The sequence below is a fragment of the Electrona antarctica genome (genome assembly GCF_951216825.1).
Source record: "Electrona antarctica genome assembly, chromosome: 4".
NCBI classification, from domain to species: Eukaryota; Metazoa; Chordata; class Actinopteri; order Myctophiformes; family Myctophidae; genus Electrona; species Electrona antarctica.
Genome location: NC_136809.1, coordinates 235,001 through 247,582, shown reverse-complemented (window position 1 = coordinate 247,582; position 12,582 = coordinate 235,001). Strand labels below are relative to the sequence as shown.

General features: G+C 48.4%; 1 protein-coding gene across 1 annotated transcript in view; it reads right to left on the bottom strand.

Moving 5' to 3' along the window:
* Positions 1-7,510: 7,510 nt before the first annotated feature.
* The window catches only part of tmem178a (transmembrane protein 178a), a gene marked incomplete at both ends in the record, with an annotated part of 12,463 nt that continues 7,391 nt past the window's right edge, over positions 7,511-12,582 (bottom strand). Inside the window, 3 exons of the mRNA XM_079499535.1 lie at positions 7,511-7,752; positions 8,620-8,757; positions 10,390-10,503. Of these exons, the coding sequence (XP_079355661.1) occupies positions 7,511-7,752; positions 8,620-8,757; positions 10,390-10,503 (494 nt within the window). The remainder of the gene's footprint in view (positions 7,753-8,619; positions 8,758-10,389; positions 10,504-12,582) is intronic.

Genomic DNA, 12,582 nt, shown 5'->3' with positions numbered 1-12,582 from the left:
CTACATGATCTAGTTCTATGTCCCCACCAGTGTTCTACATGATCTAGTTCTATGTTCCCCTGCAGTGTTCTACATGATCTAGTTCTATGTTCCTCCTGCAGTGTTCTACATGATCTAGTTCTATGTTCCTCCTGCAGTGTTCTACATGATCTAGTTCTATGTTCCCCCTGCAGTGTTCTACATGATCTAGTTCTATGTTCCCCCCAGTGTTCTACATGATCTAGTTCTATGTCCCCACCAGTGTTCTACATGATCTAGTTCTATGTTCCCCCCCAGTGGTCTACATGATCTAGTTCTATGTTCCTCCTGCAGTGTTCTACATGATCTAGTTCTATATCCCCCCATTGTTCTACATGATCTAGTTCTATGTTCCCCCTGCAGTGCTCTACATGATCTAGTTCTATGTTCCTCCTGCAGTGTTCTACATGATCTAGTTCTATGTTCCCCCTGCAGTGCTCTACATGATCTAGTTCTATGTTCCTCCTGCAGTGTTCTACATGATCTAGTTCTATGTTCCTCCTGCAGTGTTCTACATGATCTAGTTCTATGTTCCCCCTGCAGTGTTCTACATGATCTAGTTCTATGTTCCCCTGCAGTGTTCTACATGATCTAGTTCTATGTTCTGCAGTGTTTTCGTTACATAGTGACCCTTTAATGACATTAATATTATTTATTGTAATTAATGACAGCTGAATATGTAAATGAGTTCATCAGGTTAATATTTATTCAAAACTAGCATGTGAGATAATTTACATACTATATAACATAGTGATGTAATGATACTGCTGGAATATAATTTACATACTATATAACATAGTGATGTAATGATACTGCTGGAATATAATTTACATGATAAATTCAATACGTTTTTATTCATACTTTGTACAATAAATAAATCCATGAATAATTAATTAATGAATAATTATTCATACTTTGTACAGTAAATAAATCCATGAATAATTAATGAATGAATAATTATTCATACTTTGTACAGATACATAAACGTTATAACCAAATATCAGAGAGGTCAGCCTTTAAAGGAACACTTCACCCATTTTCAACCTCCTTTAAATTAAAGGGGAATTTAAACCCCAGGATGTTTTAGTTTGTTTCAGGTTAAAAACTTGATTGATTGGTTGATTGATTGATTGAATATTGTATTAAACGGTACAGAGTATGGTCCAAAAGGATAACGTGGTCTTGTTTCCATTAAGGTCCTGGGTATTCAATTCATAATCAAGCAGATTAAAAACATGGCAGACTGTGTACTATAATGACTAATGACCCTTGACCCTTATGCAGCTGTTAAGATTACATCACTTCACTTCAGTCTGCATGTTTTTAATCTGCTGTAGTTTTTAATCTGGAGAGTAAAACGAACTACAAATCCTGGGGTTCCGTTCCCCTTTAAGGGATTCCTTCCCCTTTAAGTCCACTCATACTCCATGGCACTGAGAGCAGAATGTTCCAGGTAACTTGTAGATCTGTTATATTAATGTCAGTGATCTGACGGTCTTGTAGATCTGTTATATTAATGTCAGCGACCTGACGGTCTTGTAGATCTGTTATATTAATGTCAGTGATCTGACGGTCTTGTAGATCTGTTATATTAATGTCAGCGACCTGACGGTCTTGTAGATCTGTTATATTAATGTCAGCGACCTGACGGTCTTGTAGATCTGTTATATTAATGTCAGAGACCTGACGGTCTTGTAGATCTGTTATATTAATGTCAGCCACCTGACGGTCTTGTAGATCTGTTAATGGTCAGTGAATCCCTGATTGTAATGATTGTGCAGATCAGATTGAATATTCATTAGTGGATGCACGTCGTCATCAATAATGATGACGTCATCATCAATAATGATGATGTCATCACAGATAACGCTTCGTTATCTGTGATTAAATAACTTGATTAACTTTATTACACAAGTGTCTTTAATTAATTACTTACAATCATTTAGAGAACAAAATACTGTATAGGTTTATAGACTGTAAAATACTGTGTGTGTGTGTGTGTGTGTGTGTGTGTGTGTGTGTGTGTGTGTGTGTGTGTGTGTGTGTGTGTGTGTGTGTGTGTGTGTGTGTGTGTGTGTGTGTGTGTGCCTCACATAATTAAGCACACCACTGATATTAAACTCCACCTCAAAAGACCACCAAAACTGAACAAGTATACACACTGTGTGTGTGCGTGTGCGTGCACGTGTGCGTGTGTGACGTCCATTCTGATATGAATAATAGTTTGTATTTGAAGAGCTCATCAGATCTTCTGCTGGAGTTGCCGTCTCAAGAACTTCTTCATATCGTTATCTTATCTTATCTCCATAATTATTCTTAGCCTGGAAGGCTAACCGATTCGGGTTTATGATCCGGTCGGGAGCGGATGGTTGTCTCTGGTTTGTAGTCCTCAGGATGGTAACTTACGTCATGTTGTAGTCACTGGTTTGTAGTCATCAGGATGGTAACTTACGTCATGTTGTAGTCACTGGTTTGTAGTCCTCAGGATGGTAACTTACGTCATGTTGTAGTCACTGGTTTGTAGTCATCAGGATGGTAACTTACGTCATGTTGTAGTCACTGGTTTGTAGTCCTCAGGATGGTAACTTACGTCATGTTGTAGTCACTGGTTTGTAGTCATCAGGATGGTAACTTACGTCATGTTGTAGTCACTGGTTTGTAGTCATCAGGATGGTAACTTACGTCATGTTGTAGTCACTGGTTTGTAGTCATCAGGATGGTAACTTACGTCATGTTGTAGTCACTGGTTTGCAGTCATCAGGATGGTAACTTACGTCATGTTGTAGTCACTGGTTTGTAGTTGCGAATGCAGTGATTGCGAATGCAATGCCTAGCTTGTCTGTCTGTCTGTCTGTCTGTCTGTCACGCTGTAACACCACCCGCCCGCCACCAGAGGGTGCAGCTGGTTCACACATAATTCCCTGCGATCATCAGGGCATCATCTTATCGGGGGCCGACCCAATACAAGCCGTGATGAATCCGACACGTTTCTTCAAGTTCTTCCTGGAATAGTTCATTTGGTATATCCATGCGGTTTCGGTGGTTCAGCGGTAGAGTGGCCGGATGGTAACCGTAAGGTTGCCAGTTCGATCCCTGTGGGCTCCCCCCAGAGTCAGTGTGGAAGTGTCCTTGAGCAAGACTCTGAACCCCTGATTGCTCCTGATGTGCTGGTTGGTGCCTTGCTTGGTTTCCACCGCCATCGGTGTGTGAATGTGTGTGTGTGTGTGTGTGTGTGTGTGTGTGTGTGTGTGTGTGTGTGTGTGTGAATGGATGAATGTGATGCACAATCTATGTAAAGCGCCTTGGATAAAAGTGCTAAATGCACCATTTACCATTTATTCCAAGTCGTAACCAGCAGGAGGAACCATACCTGGTGTTACCATCGTATTCTACAACTATGAACCATACCTGGTGTTACCATCGTATTCTACAACGTTTTGTGTGTTTGTATTTATTGGATAAACTAACGCTCTACTTGGATCATACAACAGTAGCAGATCTGCAAGTTCTACAAAACGCGGTGGGAAGCGTGAGGTTCTGCTATGCTCCCTGTTTCTTATTTTATTTGAATCCTTATTAATAATACTAATAGTAATTATTAGGGTCGGGCCTTAAACCCTAAGCCTATGAGGTCACAGGCCATAATATAAGGTAAGAGTTAGATGTGCTTCACTGCTGCCGTGGTTAAGATACGGTAAGAGTTAGATGTGCTTCACTGCTGCCGTGGTTAAGATAAGGTAAGAGTTAGATGTGCTTCACTGCTGCCGTGGTTAAGATACGGTAAGAGTTAGAGGTGAAGCTAAGACGAGACGACATGATTCTGAACAAACCAGTTCATGAGGTCACCAGGTCAGAGGTCATGAGGTCACCAGGTCAGAGGTCATGAGGTCACCATGTCAGAGGGCATAAGGTCACCAGGTCAAAGTTCATAAGGTTCTCTCCCATAGACATATAAAGGTAGACTCCCTCTCCGCCTCTGGGGCGTCAAGGGAGGGCAAAACTTCCCCCAGTTTCCTTGCGAAGCCCCGCCCCCGCGGGAGCATGAGTGAAGCCCCGCCCCAGCGGGAGCATGAGTGAAGCCCCGCCCCCAGCGGGAGCATGAGTGAAGCCCCGCCCCCAGCGGGAGCATGAGCGTGCTGCGTCACAGAGCGCATGTTCGGGTCTGTAAGTCCCGGAAAAGATGCGCTGTGATTGGCCAGTAGTCACTTGAGTGGCAGCGTGACGTAAGGTGCCTTCCACACTTCAACACACATCGCTCCAACCAACTGCAGCGGCCAATGAGGTCGCTCCAACGAACTGCAGCGGCCAATGAGGTCGCTCCAACGAACTGCAGCAGCCAATGAGGTGGCTCCAACGAACTGCAGCAGCCAATGAGGTGGCTCCAACGAACTGCAGCGGCCAATGAGGCATCTATTTTTTTTAATATCTATGTTCACCAGGTCAGAGTTCATAAGGTCACCAGGTCAGAGTTCATAAGGTCACCAGGTCAGAGTTCATAAGGTCAACAGGCGAAACTGGCGAAAGTCTGCAGTTCTCAGTAATGTCCAGAAGGCGGAGCTGTTTCCCTCTACTCCTCCTCCGACTGCCAAACCATTTATATTCCATTTAAATACGGTACCTTTTAATATAACCGTTTCTTAAACGCTATGATTAATAAAACCTTTTCATGAATATTTAGTTTTCAGTCTTTCACAAAGCAAGATATGCGTTTGTTATTATTATTATTATTATTATTACGCTCCCATTAATGCTTAAATGGCTGATAAAGCAGGGTGTGTTTAACACATTCAGGACGGGAACCCCTTTTGGTGTTTTAAGCATTACGTTATACTTTAGCTATTGAAAAATAGCAGATCTACAAGCTCTTAGGTCTGCTATTTTTGAAAAATCACGCAAATCTTTGAATATATATTCTTTCAGACCGAATCTTTGCCTCTGGGGGGTCCCTGGAACAACATATTTTCAGATGGGGGTCGGCGGCCAATTACAGATATTTTTGGGCATCCTTGATATGAAAATGTTTGAGAACCACAGGATTCAGGAGACATTTGTAGAATCGTCCTCGGGTCTAAATGGGTTTTCAAACGGGAAGAGAGGAACGCACACGGGAAGAGAGGAACGCACACGGGAAGAGAGGAACGCACACGTTGTCGCCTGGATCAACGAGAGCTCTGTTCCAGGTCTGGATCAACGAGAGCTCTGTTCCAGGTCTGGATCAACGAGAGCTCTGTTCCAGGTCTGGATCAACGAGAGCTCTGTTCCAGGTCTGGATCAACGAGAGCTCTGTTCCAGGTCTGGATCAACGAGAGCTCTGTTCCAGGTCTGGATCAACGAGAGCTCTGTTCCAGGTCTGGATCAACGAGAGCTCTGTTCCAGGTCTGGATCAACGAGAGCTCTGTTCCAGGTCTGGATCAACGAGAGCTCTGTTCCAGGTCTGGATCAACGAGAGCTCTGTTCCAGGTCTGGATCAACCAGAGCTCTGTTCCAGGTCTGGATCAACGAGAGCTCTGTTCCAGGTCTGGATCAACGAGAGCTCTGTTCCAGGTCTGGATCAACGAGAGCTCTGTTCCAGGTCTGGATCAACGAGAGCTCTGTTCCAGGTCTGGATCAACGAGAGCTCTGTTCCAGGTCTGGATCAACGGGAGCTCTGTTCCAGGTCTGGATCAACGGGAGCTCTGTTCCAGGTCTGGATCAACGAGAGCTCTGTTCCAGGTCTGGATCAACGAGAGCTCTGTTCCAGGTCTGGATCAACGAGAGCTCTGTTCCAGGTCTGGATCAACGAGAGCTCTGTTCCAGGTCTGGATCAATGGGAGCTCTGTTCCAGGTCTGGATCAACGGGAGCTCTGTTCCAGGTCTGGATCAACGAGAGCTCTGTTCCAGGTCTGGATCAACGAGAGCTCTGTTCCAGGTCTGGATCAATGGGAGCTCTGTTCCAGGTCTGGATCAACGGGAGCTCTGTTCCAGGTCTGGATCAACGAGAGCTCTGTTCCAGGTCTGGATCAACGGGAGCTCTGTTCCAGGTCTGGATCAACGAGAGCTCTGTTCCAGGTCTGGATCAACGAGAGCTCTGTTCCAGGTCTGGATCAACGAGAGCTCTGTTCCAGGTCTGGATCAACGAGAGCTCTGTTCCAGGTCTGGATCAACGAGAGCTCTGTTCCAGGTCTGGATCAACGAGAGCTCTGTTCCAGGTCTGGATCAACGAGAGCTCTGTTCCAGGTCTGGATCAACGAGAGCTCTGTTCCAGGTCTGGATCAACGGGAGCGCGACAACGCGACAACGCAAGCGTAAAATAAAAAGCTAAACAGAATCCAGGTCTGGTGAGTCGCGGGGGAACGAGCACACGACTCACTTCTGGTTGCGAGCACGCAACCAGAAGGCCCTTCAGGCTCTACTGAAGAGGAAGCTGCTCTACTGACAACCAGAAGGCTCTACTGAAGAGGAAGCTGCTCTACTGACAACCAGAAGGCCCTTCAGGCTCTACTGAAGAGGAAGCTGCTCTACTGACAACCAGAAGGCTCTACTGAAGAGGAAGCTGCTCTACTGACAACCAGAAGGCCCTTCAGGCTCTACTGAAGAGGAAGCTGCTCTACAGACAACCAGAAGGCTCTACTGAAGAGGAAGCTGCTCTACAGACAACCAGAAGGCTCTACTGAAGAGGAAGCTGCTCTACAGACAACCAGAAGGCTCTACTGAAGAGGAAGCTGCTCTACAGACAACCAGAAGGCCCTTCAGCCTCTACTGAAGAGGAAGCTGCTCTACAGACAACCAGAAGGCCCTTCAGGCTCTACTGAAGAGGAAGCTGCTCTACTGACAACCAGAAGGCTCTTCAGGCTCTACTGAAGAGGAAGCTGCTCTACTGACAACCAGAAGGCCCTTCAGTCTCTACTGAAGAGGAAGCTGCTCTACAGACAACCAGAAGGCCCTTCAGGCTCTACTGAAGAGGAAGCTGCTCTACAGACAACCAGAAGGCCCTTCAGGCTCTACTGAAGAGGAAGCTGCTCTACAGACAACCAGAAGGCTCTACTGAAGAGGAAGCTGCTCTACAGACAACCAGAAGTGGCCCTTCAGTCTCTACTGAAGAGGAAGCAGCTCAACCAGAAGTCACTACGGAAGCTGCCGTTCTCATGAATGGACCAGAAGCTGTAAGAATGCAAATGCTAAATAATTATCTTTCAATTGAAATTGCTCGCCTTCCACCCGATAACGTTTCTGGTTGACCGGAAATAATTACAAAAAGATAGCGGAGGATTTGATTCTGTAAACCAGAGGCTGACAGAGGCTCTGGTCGAAGGGTGACTGGCGCTGGGAGGTCTTGGAGGTCTTCTTGGAGGACATCATGAAAGGGACTGCGGTTTGGAAACACCCCCGAGCCTGAGGCCACACACAGCCCCAGGCTGCTCTGGGAGGTCTTGGAGCTCTGGGAGGTCTCCACCATGAAGGGGAAGGCTGTACACAGACAGCCCGAGGCCACACACAGCCTCGGGCTGCTCTCTCACACAGAAGACTGGCGCTGGGAGGTCTTGGAGGTCTTTTTGGAGGACATCATGAAGGTTCCGGCGGTGCACAGACAGCCCGAGGCCACACACAGGCCCAGGCTGCTCCAGGCCATCCACATAGACCATCCGTAGCCGTGATGCACGTCGCCCGGCAGGCCGTAGATGAACGGAGGCGTGCGGCTCAGGTCGTACGACATGCTGGCAGCGTACGTACACAGAGAGATGGTGCAGAAGATCCCTGAGGGGGGGGGGGGGGGGGGGGGAGGAGGTGGAGGAGGAAGGAGGAGGAGAAGAAGAAGAGGAGGGGAGGAGAGGGAGGTGGAGGAGGAGGTGGAGGAGGAGAGGGAGGTGGAGGAGGGAGGAGGGGGAGGATGAGAGGGGGGTGGAGGAGGAGGAGGAAGGGGTGGAGGAGAAGGAGGGAGGAGGGGGAGGAGGGGGAGGAGGAGGAGAGGGAGGTGGGGGAGGAGGAGAGGGGGGTGGAGGAGAGGGGGGTGGAGGTGGAGGAAGGGGAGGATGAGAGGGGGGTGGAGGAGGAGGGGGGAGGAGGAGGAGGAGAGGGAGGTGGGAGAGGAGAGGGAGGTGGAGGAGGGAGGAGGGGGAGGATGAGAGGGGGGTGGACGAGGAGGAGGGTGGAGGAAGGGGTGGAGGAGGAGGAGGGAGGAGGGGGAGGAGGAGAGGGGGGTGGAGGAGAAGGAGGAGAGCGAGGTGTAGGAGGAGGAGGAGGAGGAGGAGAGGAGAAGGAGGAGGAGGAGAGGGAGGTGGGGGAGGAGAGGGAGGTGGAGGAGGGAGGAGGGGGAGGAGGAGGAGGAGGAGGAGAGGGAGGTGGAGGAGGGAGGAGGAGGAGGAGGAGGAGGAGAGGGAGGTGGAGGAGGGAGGAGGGAGGAGGGGGAGGAGGAGAGGGATGTGGAGGAGGAGGAGAGGGGGGGAGGAGGAGGAGGAGAGGGAGGGGAAGGAGGAGGAAGATGAGGAGGAGGAGGAGGAGGAGAGGGAGGAGGAGGAGAAGAGGATGAGGAGGAAGGGTAGAATAATTAGTAATTAACAGTAATCAGTAAACAGTAATCAGTACATGTTAATTAATCAGTAATCAGTCATCAGTAAGCAGTACCTGCCATGAGGAACAGCAGTCCAGAGACGTGTTGAGTCAAACTTTCTTCCCAGAAGAATCCGACGGAAGCAACGATGCTTCCACACAACAACACGGCTGCTGCCATGCCCAGGAAGCCTGCTGTGATCCTCCTGAGATCTGTAGAGACATGGAGATATGGGCCATCACATGGAGATATGGACCATCACATGGAGATATGGACCATCACATGGAGATATGGACCATCACATGGAGATATGGACCATCACATGGAGATGTGGGCCATCACATGGAGATATGGGCCATGCCATGGAGATATGGACCATCAACATGGAGATATGGACCATGGACCATCACATGGAGATATGGACCATCACATGGAGATATGGACCATCACATGGAGATATGGACCATCACATGGAGATATGGGCCATGCCATGGAGATATGGACCATCAACATGGAGATATGGACCATCACATGGAGATATGGACCATCACATGGAGATATGGACCATCACATGGATATATGGACCATCACATGGAGATATGGACCATCACATGGAGATATGGACCATGGACCATCACATGGAGATATGGACCATCACATGGATATATGGACCATCACATGGAGATATGGACCATCACATGGAGATATGGACCATCACATGGAGATATGGACCATGGACCATCACATGGAGATATGGACCATCACATGGAGATATGGACCATGGACCATCACATGGAGATATGGACCATCACATGGAGATATGGGCCATCACATGGAGATATGGACCATGACATGGAGATATGGACCATCACATGGAGATATGGACCATGCCATGGAGATATGGACCATCATATGGAGATATGGACCATCACATGGAGATATGGACCATGACATGGAGATATGGACCATCACATGGAGATATGGACCATGCCATGGAGATATGGACCATCATATGGAGATATGGACCATCACATGGAGATATGGACCATCACATGGAGATATGGACCATCACATGGAGATATGGACCATCACATGGATATATGGACCATCACATGGAGATATGGACCATCAACATGGAGATATGGACCATCACATGGAGATATGGACCATCACATGGAGATACAGTATGGACCATGACATGGAGATATGGACCATCACATGGAGATACAGTATGGACCATCAACATGGAGATATGGACCATCACATGGAGATATGCACCATCACATGGAGATATGGACCATCACATACACCAGTTATTATTACAACAACTTCTGAGATCCTGCTCAGATCTGGGAACATAATGTAGATACAAGTTAGGATTAGAGGTGGCAGCCAGGTGGCACTAGTCCTGCTGGTTGGCTATGGCCAGGGTCAGGTGTAGAGGTTAGGGTCAGGTGTAGAGAGGTGTAGAGGTCAGGTTCAGGTGTAGAGGAGGTGTAGAGGTTAGGGTCAGGTGTAGAGGTAAGGTGTAGAGGAGATATATAGATGTAGAGAAGGTATAACTTACGCAGCAGGTGCCACTCGTCCTGCTGGATGCTCCTGGTCAGGTTAAGAGTCAGGTTTGTAGGGGTTATGGTCAGGGTCAGGTATAGAGGTTAGGGTCAGGTATAGAGGTCAGGTGTAGAGGTAAGGTGTAGACAGGTGTAGATACTTACGCAGCAGGTGCCACTCGTCCTGCTGGATGCTCCTGGTCAGGTTAAGAGTCAGGTTTGTAGGGGTCAGGGTCAGGTATAGAGGTTAGGGTCAGGTATAGAGGTAAGGTGTAGACAGTTGTAGATACTTACGCAGCAGGTGCCACTCGTCCTGCTGGATGCTCCTGGTCAGGTTCAACGGGATGTTTCGGAGCCGGATGGGCTGAGAGAAGTGATACTTCACAGTGGTGCACCGCTCTGCTATCCCTGAAACCACCACATGGGGGCAGTGTTTTATAACATGATAGAGAAACATTCTGCTATCCCTGGAACCACCACATGGAGGCAGTGTTTTACAACATGATAGAGAAGTGATACTTCACAGTGGTGCACCGCTCTGCTATCCCTGGAACCACCACATGGGGGCAGCGTTTTACAACATGATAGAGAAACATTCTGCTATCCCTGGAACCACCACATGGAGGCAGTGTTTTACAACATGATAGAGAAGTGATACTTCACAGTGATGCACCGCTCTGCTATCCCTGAAACCACCACATGGGGGCAGCGTTTTACTAGCCTGGTTAATAAACCAGACCGAATCAGCCGTTGGCAAAAAAAAATTGCCTACCAGCGGATTACGGTCTGGCGAGGCTCAGTAGCACGCCTCTTTCCTACAACCGAGAACAGGTCGGACCAATCGGGACACGGTATGCAATATGGGCGGGCTTTGGTACAGTGACGTTCAATGCTTGAGACTTTTGACTGACAGTAGCTCTGACCAATTGCGTCAAAGAGAAAATGTTTGAACCCGCCCCCCGGGAAATGAAATCCAAGTGGAGCCAGCCCAGACTAATATACCGCGACAGTGTTGTGTGATATTAGTCTGGCTTATTAGCCAGGCTAGCGTTTTACAACATGATAGAGAAGTGATACTTCACAGTGGTGCACCGCTCTGCTATCCCTGGAACCACCACATGGGGGCAGTGTTTTACAACATGATAGAGAAAAATTCTGCTATCCCTGGAACCACCACATGGGGGCAGTGTTTTACAACATGATAGATAACCATTCTGCTATCCCTGGAACCACCACATGGGGGCAGTGTTTTACAACATGATAGAGAAGTGATACTTCACAGTGATGCACCGCTCTGCTATCCCTGGAACCACCAGACGGGGCAGCGTTTTACAACATGATAGAGAAGTGATACTTTTCAGTAGGGGTGGCTTGTTGTCGGTATCAGCCAGTAACAAGCCGGTGTGGGAGTGGCTTGTTGTCGGTATCAGCCAGTAACAAGCCGGTGTGGGAGTGGCTTGTTGTCGGTATCAGCCAGTGACAACAAACATACTCTTGCCTTCGGCCTGGTGGAGACAACAACCTGGGCTCTGATAGTCAGTGTTTACATGCTCACACCCTGAGCGCACAGGACGGAGTTCTCCGCCCTTTCAATTAGTAACGCCCAGCGCTCAGGACGAAGATTGATCAAAAGGACATTATTGATATCAAAACCGATCGCATCGCTCCACAGGCTGGGAGCGTCTGTTGCGCAACACTCAATGTTATTTTCCGGTTCGACGTCATCCAAAATGTCCCCCGCCCCTGTTTAGCCGACGAGATCGAAAATCTTAAAACGTGAATAACTCTTGATCTAAATCAGTCCGTCCAATTCTAAGAAAAGATTATGTGTTAGACGGCCCACCGCGGTCCCGTCGCTAGTCGTGGTACAATAAATATTAGTCATACCTCCCGTTGTTGTCGATCGCCTCTGGGGTGTTTTGGCTACATTTAGCTACTTCACCTACATCCGGGATAACATCCGGTCCGTCGCTCAATGTGCTACATCCGGGATAACATCCGGTCCGTCGCTCAATGTGCTACATCCGGGATAACATCCGGTCCGTCGCTCAATGTGCTACATCCGGGATAACATCCGGTCCGTCGCTCAATGTGCTACATCCGGGATAACATCCGGTCCGTCGCTCAATGTGCTACATCCGGGATAACATCCGGTCCGTCGCTCAATGTGCTCCCCACGTTCGGGGCGTTCAGGCGTTCGGGGTGTTAATAACCAGATAGTCAGTGTTTTCATGTTACTTTAAGCTGAAGTGATTAAACCGGCTCTGATAGTCAGAGTGGCAGCAGCGGCTCTGATAGTCAGAGTGGCAGCAGCGGCTCTGATAGTCAGAGTGGCAGCAGCGGCTCTGATAGTCAGAGTGGCAGCAGCGGCTCTGATAGTCAGAGTGGCAGCAGCGGCTCTGATAGTCAGAGTGGCAGCAGCGGCTCTGATAGTCAGAGTGGCAGCAGCGGCTCTGATAGTCAGAGTGGCAGCAGCGGCTCTGATAG